This window comes from Armigeres subalbatus, chromosome 1 (assembly GCF_024139115.2).
Source record: "Armigeres subalbatus isolate Guangzhou_Male chromosome 1, GZ_Asu_2, whole genome shotgun sequence".
Lineage (NCBI taxonomy): Eukaryota > Metazoa > Arthropoda > Insecta > Diptera > Culicidae > Armigeres > Armigeres subalbatus.
The window spans coordinates 245,289,106-245,308,871 of NC_085139.1; the positions used below are offsets into that span (position 1 = coordinate 245,289,106).

The following is a 19,766-nucleotide window of genomic DNA, read 5'->3' on the forward strand; positions in this document are numbered from 1 at the left end:
ACTATTCCGGACTTATCCGCAACCTGCTATGTTTAGCAGGGATGCGGTACGGGTCGGACAGCAAGGCAACATCAGTCTTATTCTCGTGTACCGATTGTTGTGGCAGCGCTTGCGCTGCCTCGCAGTGGTTGAGATTTAGCTGAGCTACTTGCATGACCGAGCCCGTCTGGAGGCCGTACAGGCCTGTCCACCGGATGGGTGTTTGTTGTCTGTGCTAGGACCACATATCAAACACCTCGGTGCGACCTGGCAGGTGTGAGCCTTGTGACCTTCAGCTCCGGCAAAGCCGACTCCGATCAGGACCTTTGCAGTCATATGACTTATGTCCGTACTCGAAGCACTTGAAGCAGGTCTGAGGTTGTTGGTTTGCGCTCACCGAGCATACCGACCAACCCACCTTCAGCTTGGCCTTATCCAGTACCTTCTTGGCGTCAGCCACAGGTACCTGGAATGAGGCAACCTGCGTTCCAGCATAACCTTTCCGCATCTTGGTAATTTCGTCCGCATCCTGGTAATTTCGTCCAGGCCTCGGCATTGGATTACCTCTACTGGGCATAGGGCTCTCACCTGAACCGCATCACCCAGCACCTCTTCTGCCAACTTTTTATACGCGGAACTCTTCCGCGCAGCATCCCGCTTCAGGACGAGGATCATCTCGCCCTTCTGCGTTCTACGGATGCAGTTGACATCATCCCCTAGGCCAGTGAGCTTTTTATCGCCCCGCAAAGCCTTCAGAACGTCAGCATAGCTCTTACCATCAGCCTTGACGATAATTGCTTCGCCTCTGTCCTTCCTGCCATGACCATTGGAAGGTGTGCCCTTTCCTCTACGGGCACTCCCCTTCTTGGCCAATGGCGCCTTCGCCTCCTCTACCGCTTTTCGCTCCTTCTTCGCCTTTTTGGGATTCACAACTTCCCTCCAGGGCAGGCCTTCCTCCCGGCGAACTTCGGTAGTCCTCGTAGAAACCGACGGGCCTTAGTAGCCTTCTTCTTGTGCAATACCGGCCTGGCGCTAGCTCCCTTCAGGTCGATTGCCCTACTGAACTTACTAAGCTTTGGAGTTGGTCCAGTAACAGCCATGCGTCTGCGGAGTTGTGCAGTTTGGCTTTCTGTCAGCTGCTTTTCCGTAAGGACTCGAATCTTCGAATCGGCTTCCTTCCTGGCCTCCACCGCTTGACTCACTGCGTACTCTTTCTCCCCGGTAAGTTGGCGGATCTTTCGTTCCGCCTCCTTCCTTGCCTGCAGCAAGAACTTCCACTCCTGCTTTGCCTATGCAATCATGTTGCAGAGGGTCAGCACGGACTTCTTAAGGTATTTGCTGTACTTTCCGCCGTTGTCCAGAAAAGACATGGTTACGTCTGTTACGTCTGTAATCATTTCCATTTTCTGGTCTCCACTCTCCTTGTGACATCACTTCCGTGAAGACCCTGGTCAGAGTAGCTCCGTCCATCTTGTCCTGAATGGGCGGCTTCTCCAACCTGCCACGCTCTTCTGTATCTCCTGCCCCTGGTGGGGCGACCTGTTCAGGCCACTTCGTCTGGCGAAGGGATCTACCCTTTCGTCAGACGCTTCTCTCCCTCTCCACTCAAATTTAACGAGTCGCGCGAGAAAATAGGTCCACCATGTCAGAGCTCCGCAATAACGTGGTAAGGGAATGTTATACTGTGGGGGTGCCCAGGTACCCCACAGGCTCCGTTAGCGGCCTGCTATTTATTTCACCCCTCAGACCATGCATCCTCTTGGCGAATGCCCCTCCACGAAAACCTTGTTAGTCGCCGGATCCGCAGCCCATATGGTGCGGTGGCGTTTGGGAGACGCACCTTGCCGTCGCGGTTGCCTGATGACGACTGACAGCTTGTTCTTTTCGGCAACCGAACAATAACAACGATCATTGGATACACGACATGGACAAACGGACACAATGGACTCACGATGAGATGGACTGGCAACGACAACAATAATGCGTGATGGAATAAAAAAATAAATTATGTGTGGATTCTGTACAGCAGAATATCACAGTAGATCTCGGTACAGTAGCGGTTAAGTAACATAGAGTGCCTAACAAATAAAGAAAGGAATAAAAAAGAGTGAGAAGTGAGGTGCCGCAATGTCTTGCCACACATTTCACATAAGTCTTTTCGTACTTTTTCTTTTTCACAGTCGGTAGTGAAGTAAGAAACGTGAGTAAGTAAGAAGAGTGAAGAGTGAGACGTCGAACTTCTTACTCCGCACTTCTCTTTGCTCACTCCTCATTCCTCACATTTTACTTTGCACTTATCACTTTTTACAGTGAAAAATGAAAAGCACAAAGTGCGTAGTGAGAAATGAGAAGCGGAATGGGGAAAGTGAGAAATGAGAAGGAAGAAAGAGGAAGATCAGTCAGAGGTCAGTTGTCCCCGGAAAAAGCGGCCATTTACAAATTTAAGTCAAAACAGGTCGTGTGACTCTTGAAACTTCATGATTTCACAAAACAACGATGGGAATGATATTTGCAAAGTTCCTGGGCAACTCTGGCTCAATCCGGACCTAACCGAGGGACCTCCGAAATTAAGTTAAAATAGGTCGTGTGACGTGATTTCACAAAACAATGATCAAATTGATATGTTCAGGGTTTCTGGGCCACTCGAGTTCAAACTGGCCACATGGTGACCGCCGATAACGATACCAGCAGAGAAATTCGGAGACGCATCATGGCAGGAAATCGTACGTACTTTGGACTCCGCAGAACGCTCCGATCGAATAGAGTTCGCCGCCGTACCAAACTGACTATCTACAAAACGTTTATTAGACCGGTAGTTCTCTACAGACACGAGACCTGGGCGATGCTCGTGGAGGACCAACGCGCACTGGGAGTTTTCGAAAGGAAAGTGCTGCGTACCATCTATGGTGGGGGGCAGATGGCGAACGGTACGTGGAGGAGGCGAATGAACCACGAGTTGCATCAGCTGTTGGGAGAACCATCCATCGTTAACACCGCGAAAATCGGAAAACTGCGATGGGTCGGGTACGTAGCCAGAATGTCGGACAGTAATCCGGTGTAAATGGTTCTCGACAACCCTCCGCAGACTGCGTGGTTGGCGAAGTGCAGCCATGGACCGAGGTGAATGGAGAAGACTTTTATGTATTGCACAGGCCACTCCGGTTTTAGTCTGGCAATAAATAAATAACGCATTGCTTTGTAAAATCATGAAGCATGCGGTGTCACACGACCTGTTTTGACTCAATTACAAGCCATTTCGTAGGTCCTTCAGGTTAAAGCCTATGTGACCGGAACTGCTGTCCGAATTCAAAGAACTGGATTGTGGCTAATGTGACCGGTTTAAACCCGAGTGGCCCAGGAACCTTTTGAACTTTATTGCCATCATTGTTTTGTGAAATAATGTCCTTTGAGGTGTGATATGATCGGTTTTGACTCAATTTTAGAAATGGCCATTCTGTAAGTCCTCCGGATTGTGTAGCGTTGGTACCGGAATGAATCCAAAAATTCCAGGAACCTTGAAAATTTCACTCCCATCACTGTTTTGTGAAATCATAAAGTTTGAGGTGTCACACGACTTATTTTGACTCAATTTATGGAATGACCATTTTCTGGCTGGTTCGAGGCGATAAGCTTTGTTGCAATAAAATCGTTTGACAGAAAGTGATTGAAAAGACTTGTTTTCGTGTTTTTATGAAGTGGCATCACTGTGTGAGAAGGCAAACCGATGAAATGACGACAAATTAATTGGACATTACCTAAGTGTCCGAAATTTAACGTGGACAGGCTTTATTTATTTAATTTATTTGTTTATTTATTAACTATCATAATAGCATAAATAATCAATTAATAGTTATCGAGGTACGCTTAACGTCCCACACGTCCATGGCCTCATGTACCGTACGCTGTTTTAAGTGCGGCCGAAATGGTGACTCCGGTGACGAACGAAGAGTTACTCCAGGGCCTGATGGAGTTCCGAACACCGCTCTCAAGGCATCAATCATAGCGAACCCGATTAAGCTCAGGCTAGCTATGCAGAGATGCCTCAATGAGTGTAGTTTTTCCGGATACATGGAAAAGGCAGAAGTTGGTTCTGTCACCGAAGGCCTCAACAGGTTGACCCTGTACTCAGAGGGTACGGATGGCCTGTCAAGCAATCAGTTCGGTTTTCGCAAGGGTAAGTCCACGTTGGACGCCCTCAACTCAGTGGTACAGACAGACCGCTGAGATAGCGATCCAACGGAAAAGGCGATACGTTAGTGACACTGAATGTGAAGAATGCATTCAACAGCGCAAGCTGGGATGCCATCGCGCTCTCGTTACACCGGCTTAGTCTGCTGGTGGGCCTGTACCGGATTTTGGAAAGCTATTTCAAGGTTCAATACTGGGCCCGGTAATATGGAACCTTATGTACGACGGGGTTCTGAAACTAAAGTTCTCTCCCGGTGTCAAGATCGTCGGCTTCGTCGATGACGTAACATTGGGCGTCTACGGGGAGTCAATTCCTGAAGTAGAACTGACCGCAGCACATGTGATCAGTATACGTATACGGTGGCGGATTAGATGACCGCTAAATGCAAAAAAAAAACAGGAGGAGGCTGTATAACCACTTTTTTCTGATCTTAAATCATAGAATATGACTCATCTTTAAAAAGTTCAATATTGTTGCAATATTCAACATAGGGTAACCAGCGGTAATGTTGGCCCTGGATGTAAGATTGGCTCATCACGCAAGTTAATCAATATTTCAGCGATAATACGTCGATTTGTAGGGAGATATTAACCATTGCTTCTTAAGAAAAGTGTATCAAACATATATCTGCTTTAAAACTCTAGATTTATATACTTCTTAAACTATTAAAAGCAATAAACTTGTGTAAAAAATCACTTTGACTCGGTTTTTTAGCAGCCATCTTTCGTTGACTTAAGCAGGCAGGCTGCGATAGAGTTTTTCTTTTGCCTAAAAAAAGAGTTTTCTGAATGAACATACCTGCTTTCGCACATCAGATGAATGGATAATAACCACACTATGTCAGCTATCATTTTTATTTCACAATTTCCATTAGTATAGCGACAAAACTTTTTTGGAAAATACTGGGGGCACCCGTAGCCAAATGGTGGCATGCGCTTTCGATTTGTAGCACTACGTTAGTACAGGTGAAACTCTGAAATCAAAACATTCTCACCAATAACCCGTACTGGAGAAAATAACCGAAAGCTGCAGATAGAATATCCGATGCTTGCGATTAGGTTTCTAAGATTTTTTGTAAAAACAGGTTAATCCACTCAGCGGTTAAGTTTCATTCGCAAATTACATAACGCTAAACTCAACCCACACCAAGCCTCTATTAATGCTTCATGTATGGTAGGGTTCTAAAATTTATAAAGTCCTTAACGCTCAGACAAGAACCTTCCCACAACCTAAAACGTCATGTAGTAAATAAGCCCTCATGATGCTTTTCTAGAATCACGATATAATCGCTTTCATTCGCAGAACATATCAAAAATAATTGCCTAGCTTACGGCTTCCAAACACAATTCAAGCATCAACCTTTCGTGGTTCGATACATTATTTTCTTCATAACTTCGCAAATAAATGATTCAATTAGTGTAAGAATATTCAGTTTTATCATCTTTCGCACGGATCCTACAAACATTTTCTCATTTAATAATGGAAAGATACAATGGATCGTATGTTTCATTAGATTCACTTTCAACGTCATTTCATGGGAATAATTTCAAGTCAAATTACTTGATAAATACCTTCATCATAATTTAGATTTATTATTGCTTGCAAAAAGTATTTTGATTTGTAAAATGATACCGAAAAAGTATTCTTTCAACTCGGGAAGTTGAAACACGTGAGAGTTTTGAGAGGATTCACAACAGCTGACAGATATAGAGAGGAGTAGAATTAAACGCACGTACCAATCATGAAATTTCAATGCAGACAGAGTTAAAAACAAGCATCCAATAATTGTATTTATGAATAATTGTGTAATAATATCAGGTAGTTGGCACAGTTATAACTGTTTATGCACAGTACAAAGCAAGGAATTGCCTAGAATAGGTTTTAAAATTGGCTTTCTTCAATAGTGCGTTATGCATCATCCCCACCTAAAGCATTGTTTACGTTTTGGAAAAAAGTTTGTTTGAGAATATCGCGAGAGCGAGAGCAACACAACTGCCATGGTTTCAACTAGCAGTAAATCTCAAAATTATGCGGCAGTCAATAATTAACGTATGAAATTTGTTTGAAGTCACAACATGAGGGCTAGAACATGTAGCCTTTTTGCAATTGCAGTTTTTAATACAGTTTTCATTTTTCTAAACTTCTTCACTTGCAAATATGATAAATATTTGGATAATAAATGAATCATATAAATGAATTTTCGTTAGCATGTCCTTGGTAAGCGTGCTATTGGGGGAATCTGAAACGCACTCTCACAATCAGTAGTGTGGTAGTATTTTACATGCAACCAATTAGAATTCACGGTCAATAAGAATTTTGATTTTCTCTATTTGTTTGCATGCTGCCTTTATTCAACGCAAGCAAAATGACTGGTACTATAAACAGCAACCCATCTTTATATCTCGTATGTTCGAAATCAACAATCACTCGTCCCAAGTGGGCTGAAAAATTATCCACGTGATAGGGACAAGGATGCCGACATTTTGTCTATTTCTCTCGAGACATTCGCTGGTTTTAATGAGATATTGCGGACATTCATCGTCGTTTTTTGCTATTTGGCGTCAAAACCAAATGTAAGCAAGCCGGCTGGTGGAATAATTCTGGTTGGAAATTCATAAATAAAGATTTATAACGATAAATGTGCTCAACCGTAGCATAATGGGCCAAGGTTTGAGCCGTTACCCTAATCAATAAACAAAAAAATAGGCATCCAAGTCAGAACTCAATTTTCAAATAGTCTTAACAATCCTCAAAGATTTACCAAACCACTGCATACGATAACATCATGTGGTTCAGGTCGGTTGACCGACTATCAATTGAGATTTGGGCCAGTGGAAACGCAAGGTGGGAACAATGCCGTCGCGTTCGGCAATCATTATTTCGCCGAAGCTGTCGCCAATCGAAGTCAGCGGAGTCAAATAAGATACGCCGTGACGCAGCCGCACAGTGGGACCAATTCCAAAAAAGACGGTCAAAAATGATAGAAGTGAATAAAATGGTCTAGCAGGCCACATATTATGATATTTCATTGAATAGATGGTTCAACTTCTCGGCATCGCCGAATCGAAAGCCAGAGATCCACTACTGGAACGAGAGGTGGGGCACCAGCCGTCGCAAGCCCGCTAACGTTCTCAAAGACAACGTGCTTGCACCAAGTGGTACCTGATCAAATATCAATGGCTGGCACCGCCAGTGTTGAGTTCTATTTCTATGAGCACTTTCACAGGTATTAACTGCTACCTTTAATTACCAATTTCTGCCGCCTCACTGCAGTGCTAACGGAAAAATGTATTCCATTATACGAAATTATAAACATATAGAATGGATTTTATTTCCCTACACAAAGTAAAGCTGTAGAGGCGCAAATCGTTTCTCGATATTACGATTCATGTGAAAAACTCATAATCTTTTTACAGAGTAAGTATGGAAAATTAGACGTAGGGGTAAAATAAAATACTTTCCCTACATTGCGACTAAACATGACATGAGATAGTTTGTCCTACTTCCTTTAACAATTGGAAGGGTGTTTTTCGACTGGATAAGATGAGCTGTTCGGAAGTTGGCTTTCTCAGTCTTAAGTATCAAAATGATGGTTTATTTACTTGCCCGACGTTTCAGCCGATGGGTTGTGGCCTTTTTCAAAGGTCGTATAGTCTATCGTCTATCGTAAACAACGTTCGATTAGTGGTGGATAGGGTGCTCCTTTAACAATATTTTCAAAATCTCAGAGCGCAAGTGCCTGTAAAAACTCATGATCACGTGGAATTTCCTTAATTAAAGTATGCGTGAGACAAGAACAAATGGTACTAGTGGGGCGTACACATATTACGTATGACCTTATGAGAGAGGGGGGGTCTGTCGTTTTACCTATAAATAAAAAATCATTTGTATGTAAGAAATCTTACATGAAGGGAGGGATGTTAAAGAAACCAGAAATAACGCTTACGTAATAAGTGTATGACCCCTAGACAATTTTCAGCTGATGTCACACCATTGTATTGGGGCAAACGAGAAGTATAAGGAGAAGAGAAAACATATTGTGCGTTGCTTTTTATCAAAATTGATTGGCAAGAAACGAAACGACCACTGTCAGTAAAACCGAAATACCTGAGCGGGCGGAGGGTGGCGGAACCTAATTTCTGCAGGATTGCATTCCTGACAAAAAAATGAAACTACAGTGTGAATTTCATTGATGGGTACCGATGGGTACCTTTTTGAATTTCACAATGAATACAGCGAGAAGATAATACAATAATAATTTTGTACATAATAAAGACCGAGTACTTTCTACGCGATCAAAAAAAAATCACGAACGTATATGCCTGGCTTTATTAGTTTTTGGACTACACTTTGTGATGGTGCCAAATATAATAGGTTTGGGTGATGTATATGTTGTGGCCAACATAATGAAGCAGTAAGATAAATGTTACAAGATTTAACAGAATTAAAAATCGACAACATGCTCAACTTGTATTGACTGTAAAGGTAAGATCCACCCGAATAAAATGACTCAAAACTATGTTTACATCATCGTCAAGTATTCTACTAACAACCCATGACTCAAGTTATCAATTTGGATCATTTTGAAAAAATGGTTTTTGACCGTCTTTTTGAAGATTGGTCCTTCTGTGAGCCGGTCAGCAAAAGTGTTTGCCATGCGACGGATGCTGTTGTTGGATCGGCACACAACGTTGCTTAAATTATTCTCAGAAAAATACTTCAGGTAACAGTCTTTTCAATACATTATGAAGACAACTGTTATAAAAAATATTTTAATATTTTCTGTGAAACGAATAATGTTTTTGTTCACACAGCGTTTTTCTTATCTTTAACTGAAAAGTTGGTTGAGTATCTTAATATCGTAAGCCAAGCACAAAGCCTAGATGATAGTATTATCTGTGACCGCCATCAACAGACAGCTAAACAGGCTTCGTCGCAGGTGTGGGTTTTCGCGTTTCGGCTTACTCGCTATATTATCCGCCACTGCACAGCACTGACTGACTCAAAGCTTGGCGTGTTTGTTGCTTTTTGCACATACCCTCTTTTCGCTATCATCGCAATCATCGCCGCCACGCCACCCACTCATCCTGGCCGCCGGTTTTGTGGTACTCCACAAGTGGACTCTGTTGCGCTTCTTTCATGACGTTCTTTCTCTCTGAGGTATTTGAAATCTGATGTGAAATAAACCGAAGCAAAAGAACACTGCTTTAGTCGAACTTTGGTGAAAAGCACCACGGATCCGTTGAGAACACAATCTCGATACGTCTGCTAAAGAAGTACATATGAGAATAACATAGACGAAAACCTACATAAACAAAATCTAGAAAAACATTTGGGTTTTACTGTTCATTAGAAAACGCACATCTACGGCACTTCGACACATCGGCGACGAACACTCTGCGCGAGAATAATTATGTCGATTGATTCGTGTGTTCGACTTTTTTTCTCGGGGTTTCCTCGTTACATGATCATCATTATCGCGCCAGGAGTGGTCTTCTTCGGTACACAGATCTTGTCCAGCAGTGCCATGCCATAGGAGTGAAAACTGCCTGGTGCCGTTCAGTGCAGCCAAGCCAAGATACGGGGTCGAAACATATTTTTCGGCGAAAATTGTGGACTCATAAAGTCATTTTTTTTTGTTTTCCCAGATAGAATCTAGTGAAATTGAAAAAAAAATCTAACAAAATTAACGAAGAAGAGATAGTGAGTGACGGTGGCACTAGCTGAACTAGGGAGTCGACATGAAGGAACAGACGGAGGTCGATAAGGCCAGTAAGGCCAATCGGGCTAGCCAGCTGCTGACCAACGAAGAGAATGAGCAACTCTTTGATCTACTGGGAAAACGGTGTCAGGTGAGTGATCAAACTTTGTTTTATTTTGAATTACGACAAAACTGATGTATATCCAAGTTGGCAGTAGATAGTTTTATGTTTTTAATGTGATTTGGTTATGAGAGGCGCTATGAAAAACTAACGGTTCGATTGATGTTTATAAATTGATATATTATAAATCATGTGACACCTATAATCGTAATGAAATGCACGAGTCATTCTGGATTTATAAATATGCCCAAATAAACGTAAATAAACTCATCTCCGATATCAACATATTCAAACAGTCCATCGAACGTTAGGAAATGTTACCTGCTTGTAATGGTTAAAAATCCCCGCAACAGAATATTGGAAACCCGAATCATTTATTTACTGATAACATTTTGCCGTGAACCACTATCCGCGGTTGGGTTTATTTTATCGGTGTATGGAAATGAGATAAGACTTGACATTATTTCATTGGTAGATATTTTGCAATTTATACGTCTACAGTTACTCTGAGATCTGAACTGAGATTTCTTTAATTCGCGTATATAAAAAGTTTGAATTTTTCGAATTGCCTATTAGATGTCATAAAGTTGAGCTCAAACCGATTTTTTTTAAATAAAATCTTTTGTTTAATATTCATAAATATCCGCTACTATGAAAAGACTTTTTTATCAAGTACTGATTGAAATTTGGTCAAATCAAAATGGCAAGTGGAAGGCTACTTCACTGATAGGCCCTGACCACCACTAGGGACACATAGGATAAGAGATTTCAACTTGGGTGGCTGGTCGTTTTAGTCTCGAATGGACCCAGGTCAGATTGCTCTCGACTTCCTTTATTTCTTTGTTGGAGATTCGTCTCCACGTCCACGTCCTCGCGATTTTCGCGGATTTCGCGGTTTTTGCGGATTTGGCGCGGATTTACATAACGATTTAAGGGCTTCGCGCGGATTTAGTTTTAGGTAGAAATTTAACAAATATAATGCTAGATCTGAGGATATTTATTTGAAAATTAGTTTTATGTCTATCTAGATGGGCTTTATTTTCTTTAGCAAATGTCGTGGAGAACAAAATTTGCGTTTCAAGTCAATTACTCACATTATTTTTCGTATTTACAAACCCTTATTAAATGCCATGATTACATTCTTGAGCATTCATTAAACAGATGTTATGAGGAGCATGACAGCATGACAAAACATGTCTGTTGAAGGACATGAACACCCGAGATATGTGTCGATTTCTGATTGGATTATTGTAAAAGGAACCACATTACATCATATATCATATAATTTTTCGATAGTTTTTCCGTCAGGATTTTTTTATAGTGTTGAACGTTTTATATTACTTTCATAGTATTTATCTAAAACGAATAAGGGTTTATATAACAATTGAAAATACAAAAATGTTCCTTAATTTGATGTAGATGCCTCATTCAAATAGCAGAAATTCGTTCAAACATTAGAATGTAATTTTCAAAGGTATTTCTGACAAAAACAGTAATTCTAGGAGCATGTTTCACAATATTTTCAGATAACTCCGATGGTTATTTCGCAGGAATACTCACCGAAAAAATACGAAACCTCCTGATGATTTGTTTACAAGGATTCTGAGAGGAATTTAATAAATATATTTACGCAAAGGATTTCTGCAGCAATTTATAACTAAAAGAAATAAAGAAACTTGTGGTGGAATTTCCGCGGAAGTTCTTGGAGCACTGCCCACAGAACTTATTGTCCGCTGCAATGCCATCTTGTATTATCGAAACAATTCTTGGAAGGTTATCCACAGGAATTCAATAAAGAATGTCTGCAGAGCAAAGCGGTTTCCACAGGAATTCATGAAGGAATTTCCTAATGTATTTCAGGAAGAATTTTTTACAGATTCCGAGGAGATTTTCCGCGAAATTTCACGTTGCAATTTCCTCAGAAATTCCCGTAGCGATGATCACAGGAATATCTTTAAACAATCCTCAAAAATTGCGTCTAGATTTTGAAGAAAGATTTTCAGAGAGATTTTCCGCAGGAAGCAGCATGAAGGAATTTTCATATGTTGTCTCTGAAAATGTTTTGAGGAGTTTTCTTGAATTTATGACAATTTTCCCGAATGAATCTCCGCTTAATTTCCCAGGGGAACTTTTGCAAGAATATCCGGAGACATTTCCATTCCACAGACGTTCTCAGAAAAAAATCCTAGACAATTTTGAAACGATTTCTGCAGAAGTTAGATCAGTTGGAATTCTGCACAGAATAATCCAGGGTAATTTCTGCGAAAATTCCCAGAGTACTCACCGTAGAAATTTCCGGAATAAATGTGTGCACGAATGCTGAATTTCTTCAGGAATTTTTGCAGATATTCTTGGAGATTAGTTGAAATTCTAGAAAAAAAGACAGGAATTCCTGCAGGAAAATTATGAAAAAATGGGTGTTAAAAGTGTAAATTGGCGGAATTTCCTGCATGAACTCCTAGACAAACTTATCACAAGAATTGAAGAAGGACTTTCCGCACAAATTCCTAACTAATATTTGCTGGAGTTTGCGTTCATTATTCTACAAAACTCCCCAAGAAATTTCTGCTGATTTTTTTTATTTGTTATTTGTTATTTTATTATATAAGTAATTGAGATTATGTTCAGTAAATTGTGGTAACCAAAATAATATTTCACGTATATTTGAAAATTCAATTCTGGGTCGCGCGGATTTGATTTTAGTCGGCGCGGATTTGGCGCGGAAAATATTTCAGGATCTCCGTAACAACCATGCAACCCACCTAATTTTTAATGGCATCGTCAATAGGAATCTATGACAAAAGGTCGAAAGACAAAAGGTCTAATGACAAAAGGTCGAAAAGACAAAAGGTCGAAAGGACAAAACGTCGAAAGGGACAGAATTTCGAAAGGACAAAAGGTCGAAAGGCACAGAAGCTCGAACGGGACAAAAGGTCGAAAAGGACAGAAGGTCGAAAGGGACAAAAGGTCGAAAAGGACAAAAGGTCGAAAGGGACAAAAGGTCTATCAAGAACAATGTAATAAAAAGTTGTATTCCAAATGAATGTATGAAATGCATTTAACTTTAAGCAGAAATAACGCACTTATCTAATCAATCAAACTTGAAGAATGAGTAATTTTCTAAGAAGGAGTAATTACCATAAGACAATATTATGATGCAAGGTTTAAAAAAAAATGGCTTCCTTTTACTTCCACTAATTCGTTTTTAGGTTATTTGGTTACCAAAAAACGAATTAGTGGAAGTAAAAGGAAGACATTTTTTTAAACCATGTAACATTTTCCCCTAAGACGCTCGCAAATAATTATTAACTCTGATTATGAATATCTAGATAGTTCTGAAATAGATTAAAAAGATTGTTAATAAGAAATGAATAAAGCTTGTATTTCGCGAGACAGAGTTGTCCTACACTACGCAGGCGCACGCATTGAAAATACACCGGCTTATAATACACGCCGGTGTATTTGATCGAAGTTTCATTTAGAAAACTCAAATATCCATCTATTAGTGGTACTTATTGAATAAATCTTATTAAATTGTTAAAAAATTTAAAAACAAAACAGCAGAGAAACTGTGTAGGTCAACTCTGGCTCTGGTGCGAGATTGATTCTCTCCGTTCCTGCTTCTTGTCAATTTTAAACTTACACACTTAAAATAAATCGCCGAATTCGGTAAAATTTTACCGAAATCTCAACAGCAGAACTGTTCGGTAAATAATTTTACTAATTTTCGGTGATTTTGACAGTTGAGCAATGGAAAAAATTACAAAAAATCTGTAAAAAAAATTACCGAACAGTTCTGCTGTTGAGATTTTGGTAAAATTTACCGAATACTGTAAAATGAGTTAAGTGTGTAATGTTCCTTTCGACCTTTTGTCCCGTTCGACGTTTTGTCCTTTCGACCTTTTTTTCCTTTCGACCTTTTTTCCCGTTCGACGTTTTGTCCTTTCGACCTTTTGTCCTTTTCGACCTTTTGTCCTTTTCGACCATTTGTCCCTTCGACCTTTTGTCTTTCGACCTTTTGTCCTTTCGACGTTTTGTCTTTCGACCTTTTGTCCCTAACCCCGTCAATAGGCCTCATTATTCGAGATTCAGCTGTGTGGTTATTGAATATTTGCGTTCTCTGTGTGATCTTTTCTGATACACACCGAGTCTCATTGGCGTATCAAAACACAAATTTCATGTTAGAGTTTAATATTCGTAATTAAATATGGTGCGTTGACTAATTTGATTGGACCTCCATATGTTTCGTAAACTCACAAGAGCAGTCTTCGGCTTCTTGACACATGATATTATGTCGATCTTGATTCCGCCGTCCCCGGCGCTAACTGGCTGATATTGAAAGTTCTGCCTTCTCCACTGGTTGACTGGCCACCGTAAAGTTGGAGGAATTATTCTATTCGTGTTGACATCTAACGATTCGGTGAGCACGGACAGGTCGTTCAGCTTACTCCGCATATCAGAGCACAGGTACGCTAGTAGAACGAGTTCATCACGAGACGAACCAGTCTTAGGCTGATTTTTTCGTTAACAAAGAACCAAAAAAAAAAAGTTCGAAGTTGTTAAGGTGGTCCATAGTAATAGAATGTCACGATTTGGCACACGGTCAAATATCGGAGATAGAAGACATACTTGCCTCACTCTTGCGACTATATCAGTATGGGGTGAGTCAAAGCTCCATTATGCAGGACTCTGCACGTGAAGGCTTCGTACAAACAACGCTACGATGATGCCGACGATTTTGCCCGGAACTCCCTTGCGTCTAGAGGCGCTCTATATTCATGGTTCAGACGATCGAGAGCTTTTTCGTAGTCAATGAATACCAATCTTCCTCAGTTGTGTAGTGGTCGGCTTGACCTAGCTCGACAGGACCAGTATCGACTTGTCGGATATGGAAGTGGCAGTAATGAAAATTGTCGCGGCCTCGACAGAAGAACAAAACGCTGCATTGGTAATTTAAGCTGTCTGATACCGTCCAACACCGAGATGGCCTTAGTGTTTCTTCCTTTTTTTTTTTTAACTATTTTTTTTTTGTTATCTAATACATGCATTTATCTCTTAGACTAGGTGTTCCGTGTTTTCTTAACACTATCATCCTTATTTGCTATGTTACGCTTTTAGTTATTATTAATACATTTCAATTGCCTCTGGCAGTTAGGATATTTCCTCTGGTTGACTTAAACCAGAGCGTTAATGAATAATGTTTCCAATGAATGATTAAATTGGTAATGATTAAATCATTCAACTCTATGATTAACGATTATGATTGATGATTTACTCATTTTTGACAAGGATTAAAGATTATGATTAAAGAATAATTTTTTTTTACGATGATTAACGATTATGATTAATGAATAAAACGTTTGAAGTATGATTAACGATTACCGATCGTGATTAAATATTGACAGAATATGTGTATGGTTAATGATCGATATGATTAATGAAAAGTGATAATGAATAATCAAATTGAATGATTTGCATAGTGATCAATAGTCAAGAAACCTTTCTTTCAAATTGGGTTATTGAAAGGTATAACATTATATGATTATGATTAAAGATTAATGAATAAAAGCAATGTATGCAATGATTAAAATTGATGATTAATGAATAAACTCAAAACAATTATGAATATGATTAGTGATTAATGATTGAATATGATTGACGATTAGTGACTAATGATTAAATCATATTTTTTGGATGATTAAATAACCCATTATTCATTAATCATGATTAAATCTATGATTAATCATTAATGCTCTGACTTAAACCGTGTAGGAATTACAATGTTTTCTACTTAAATTAAACTTAACCTAATTTATACTAAGGGTACAAGGAGCTAATCGTTGCAATAGAAGATTGCAATGATTTTTGTCTAAAATTTGAAATTATTTTGTTGGACATTTGTTGCAATGTCTCAATATTACAAATTCTATGAAGTTCATTGGTACTATACCACGGAGGCAACCTCAGAATCATTTTCAAAATTTTATTTTGAATCCTCTGAAGTGCCTTCTTTCTGGTAGTCCATATTGGCAGAGCATACAACATGGCTGGTCTAAAAATTTGTTTGTAAATCAAAAGTTTGTTCTTGAGACAAAGTTTTGATTTTCTGTTATAAGTGGATATAGACACTTAATATATTTGTTACATTTGGCTTGAAGGCCTTCAATGTGATTTTTAAAAGTTAATTTCTGGTCCAGCAGAAGTCCTAAATATTTGGCTTCGCTAGACCAATTAATTGGAACCCCATTCATAGTGACAATATGTCTGCTAGAAGGTTTCAAATAAGAAGCTCTCGGCTTATGTGGGAAAATTATAAGCTGAGTTTTGGAAGCATTCGGGGAAATTTTCCATTTTTGCAAGTAAGTGGAGAAAATATCCAAACTTTTTTGCAATCTACTACAAATGACACGAAGGCTTCGCCCTTTGGCTGAGAGACCTGTGTCATCTGCAAACAAAGATTTTTGACACCCTGGTGGTAAATCAGGTAAGTCAGAAGTAAAAATGTTATGAGTAATTCTCGCTGAAACCGGGCCACTATTTACACGAGGTTCTTAAAAATGCCTAAATTTATATTCTTTCGAAAGCTTTCGGCAAGTATATTAAGGATCCGAGTTAAATTCTTCAGAAAGATGAACCCCTCGTTAGTTATACACGAAATCATTTTAATGGACCCCTCGATTTTTGTGAATTCTTGACTCACCAAAACTATCATAACTCCAACATTCCTCAACCGATCGTAGAGATCAGCATATCTTTGGAAAGAGGAAGAGTGTATCCTCAATTTAAAATAGTAAAAACAGTAGCTGCCATATTGAATTTGGCCACCATCTTGGATTTATTTTTGAAAACTATTTTTCCGCCAGGTTCGCAACCACCGATTTTGAATATTAATACTGCGATGAAAGGCTTAGCTTATATTGTGCATTTTGTCAAAAAATCTCAGGTGTATGTTTTTTCTATCAAAAGTTATGTACGATTTACCAAATTATTTTTTGAAGGCCCATCTGACCAAAGAACATTATTTTTTTGATTAATTTGATACTACGACGTCAGTTCCTTGATTTCATACACTATTCTAAGCCAAATATGTTTCAAAAATGAAAAGCATATCTACTAAAGTATTTCATTTGAAGGGCTCAAAAGTTTTGAGCTTAACGGAGCCGTTTTCAAGTTATTGTATTAAATAATTCAAGAATTTTGGTATTGGTAAATAGTACATAACTTTTGATAGAAAAACCATACACCTGAGATTTTTTGACACAATGCACAATATAAGCTACGCTTTCCATCGATGTAATAATATTCAAAATCGGTGGTTGCGAACCTGGCGGAAAAAATAGTTTTCAAAAAGAAATCCAAGATGGTGGCCAAATGTAAAATGGCTGCTTCTATTTTTCAATTGCAAATTGAGGATACACTCTTCCTCTTTCCAACAATATGCTGATCTTTACGATCGGTTGAGAAATGCTGGAGTTATGATAGTTTTGGTGAGTCAAGAATTGACAAAAATCGAGGGGTCCATTAAAATGATTTCGTGTATAACTAACGAGAGGTTCATCTTTCTGAAGAATTTAACTCGGATCCTTAATATACTTGCCGAAAGCTTTCGAAAGAATATAAATTTAGGCATTTTTAAGAACCTCGTGTAAATAGTGGCCCGGTTTCAGCGAGAATTACTATATACAATATGGGCCCCAGTATGCTGCCTTGGGGGACACCAGCCCTTACAGGTAATCTATCAGATTTAGAATTCTGATAGTTTACCTGCAGTGAGCGGTCTGATAAATAATTTTGGATCAGTTTAATGATGTACAGAGGAAAATTAAAATTCATCAATTTTACAATCAAACCTTCATGCCAAACACTGTCAAATGCTTTCTCTATATCAAGAAGAGCAACTCCAGTCGACTATCCTTCAGATTTGTTGAGCCGAATTAAGTTCGTAACTCTTAATAACTGATGAGTGGTTGAATGCCCATGGCGAAAACCAAATTGCTCATCAGCAAAAATAGAATTGTCATTAATATGAACCATCATTCTATTTAAAATAATCTTTTCAAACAGTTTGCTTATTGAAGAAAGCAAACTGATTGGGCGATAACTAGAAGCCTCAGCTGGATTTTTGTCCGGCTTCTAAATTGGAACAACTTTGGCGTTTTTCCATTTATCTGGAAAGTATGCCAATTGAAAACATTTGTTAAATAAATTAACCAAAAAGGATAAAGAGCTCTCAGGAAGTTTTTGATAAGTATGTAGAAAATACCATCATCACCCGGAGCTTTCATATTTTTAAATTTTCTAGTAATAGATCTCACTTCATCCAAATTAGTTCCCAACGAAGGGTCAAAAACATTCTCTTGATTGAGAATGTCTTCGAAGCTCCGTGTAACCTGATCCTCAATTGGACTAGTGAGACCTAGACTAAAATTATGGGCACTCTCGAACTGCTGAGCGAGTTTTTGAGCCTTTTCGCCATTTGTTAATAAAATTTTATTTCCCTCTTTAAGCGCTGGAATTGGCTTTTGAGGTTTTTTAAGAATTTTTGTTAATTTCCAAAAGGGTTTCGAACTGGGATCCAACTTCGAGACATTATTCTCAAAGTTGGTATTTCTCAGAATAGCGAAACGTTTTTTAATTTCATTTTGCAAATCTCGCCAAATAACTTTCAACGTGGGATCGCGAGTTCTTTGGTATTGCCTTCTTTTCACATCTTTAAGACGGATCAGTAGCTGAAGATCGTGGTCAATAATAATGGAGTTGAATTTAATTTCACATTTAGGAATTGCAATGCCTCTGGCTTCGACAATTAAATTTGTCAAAGATACGAGCGCATTGTCAATATCACTTTTGGTATCCAAAGGAATATTAACATCAAAATTCCTATCGATATATGTTTTATATAAATCCCAATCAGCTCTATGATAATTGTGAGATTTCAAATGTCATAGGAAGGTGATCAGAGTCAAAGTCAGCATGAGTTACCAATTGGCCACACAGCTGACTTGAATCCGTTAAAACTAAATCAATTGTAGAAGGATTTCGACTGGAAGAAAAACAAGTAGGGCCATTGGGATATTGAATAGTATAATATCCCGCAGAACAATCTTCAAATAAAATTTTGCCGTTGGAATTGCTTTGAGCATTATTCCATGAACGGTGTTTGGCATTGAAGTCACCAATTACGAAGAATTTTGATTTGTTGCGAGTCAGAATTTGAAGATCAGCTTTCAACAAATTCTTTTGCTGCCCATTGCATTGAAAAGGCAAGTAGGCTGCAATAAAAGAGAATTGTCCAAAATTTGTTTCAACAGAAACTCCCAAGGTTTCAAAAACTTTGGTTTCGAACGAAGAAAATAATTTATGTTTGATACGTCTATTAATGACGATGGCGACCCCACCACAGGCGCTGTCAAGACGATCATTTCTGTAGATAAAATAGTTTGGATCTCTTTTAATGGAGAGTCCTGGTTTTAAATACGTTTCAGTTATAATGGCAATATGCACATTATGAACTGTTAGGAAGTTGAATAATTCATCTTCCTTACCCTTTAGAGAGTTTCTTCCTTTTGATTCGCTGCAAAATGCAGCGCCTACACACGGTGGCGGAATGGGAGAACTCCTACATAGGCGCAGGCAGCCACGCCGGGTGTTTAGGGGAGAAGCCCGGGTGCTATACGCAAGTAACTAAGACTGCCGACAGAATGTTAAACAGTTTCTGGTTTCTGGATTGTTGGACATGTCAGTACAATCCCATAAAGCAGCAGTTCTTAAACTGT

The 19,766-nt window shown here is 39.2% G+C and overlaps 1 protein-coding gene across 9 annotated transcripts in view; it reads left to right on the forward strand.

The window, feature by feature from the left end:
* The window catches only part of LOC134206285 (actin nucleation-promoting factor WASL), a 334,646-nt gene that overhangs the window by 245,631 nt on the left and 69,249 nt on the right, over window positions 1-19,766 (forward strand). For 5 of the 9 annotated variants that reach the window (XM_062681991.1, XM_062681983.1, XM_062681986.1 and 2 more), the window contains exon 2: window positions 9,817-10,020. The exons of 3 other annotated variants lie outside the window; for them this stretch is intronic. In XM_062681991.1, coding sequence (XP_062537975.1) covers window positions 9,910-10,020 — 111 coding nt within the window. In that variant the 5' untranslated portion in view covers window positions 9,817-9,909. The remainder of the gene's footprint in view (window positions 1-9,816; window positions 10,021-19,766) is intronic. One more of the 9 variants, XM_062681985.1, reaches the window with a different exon arrangement.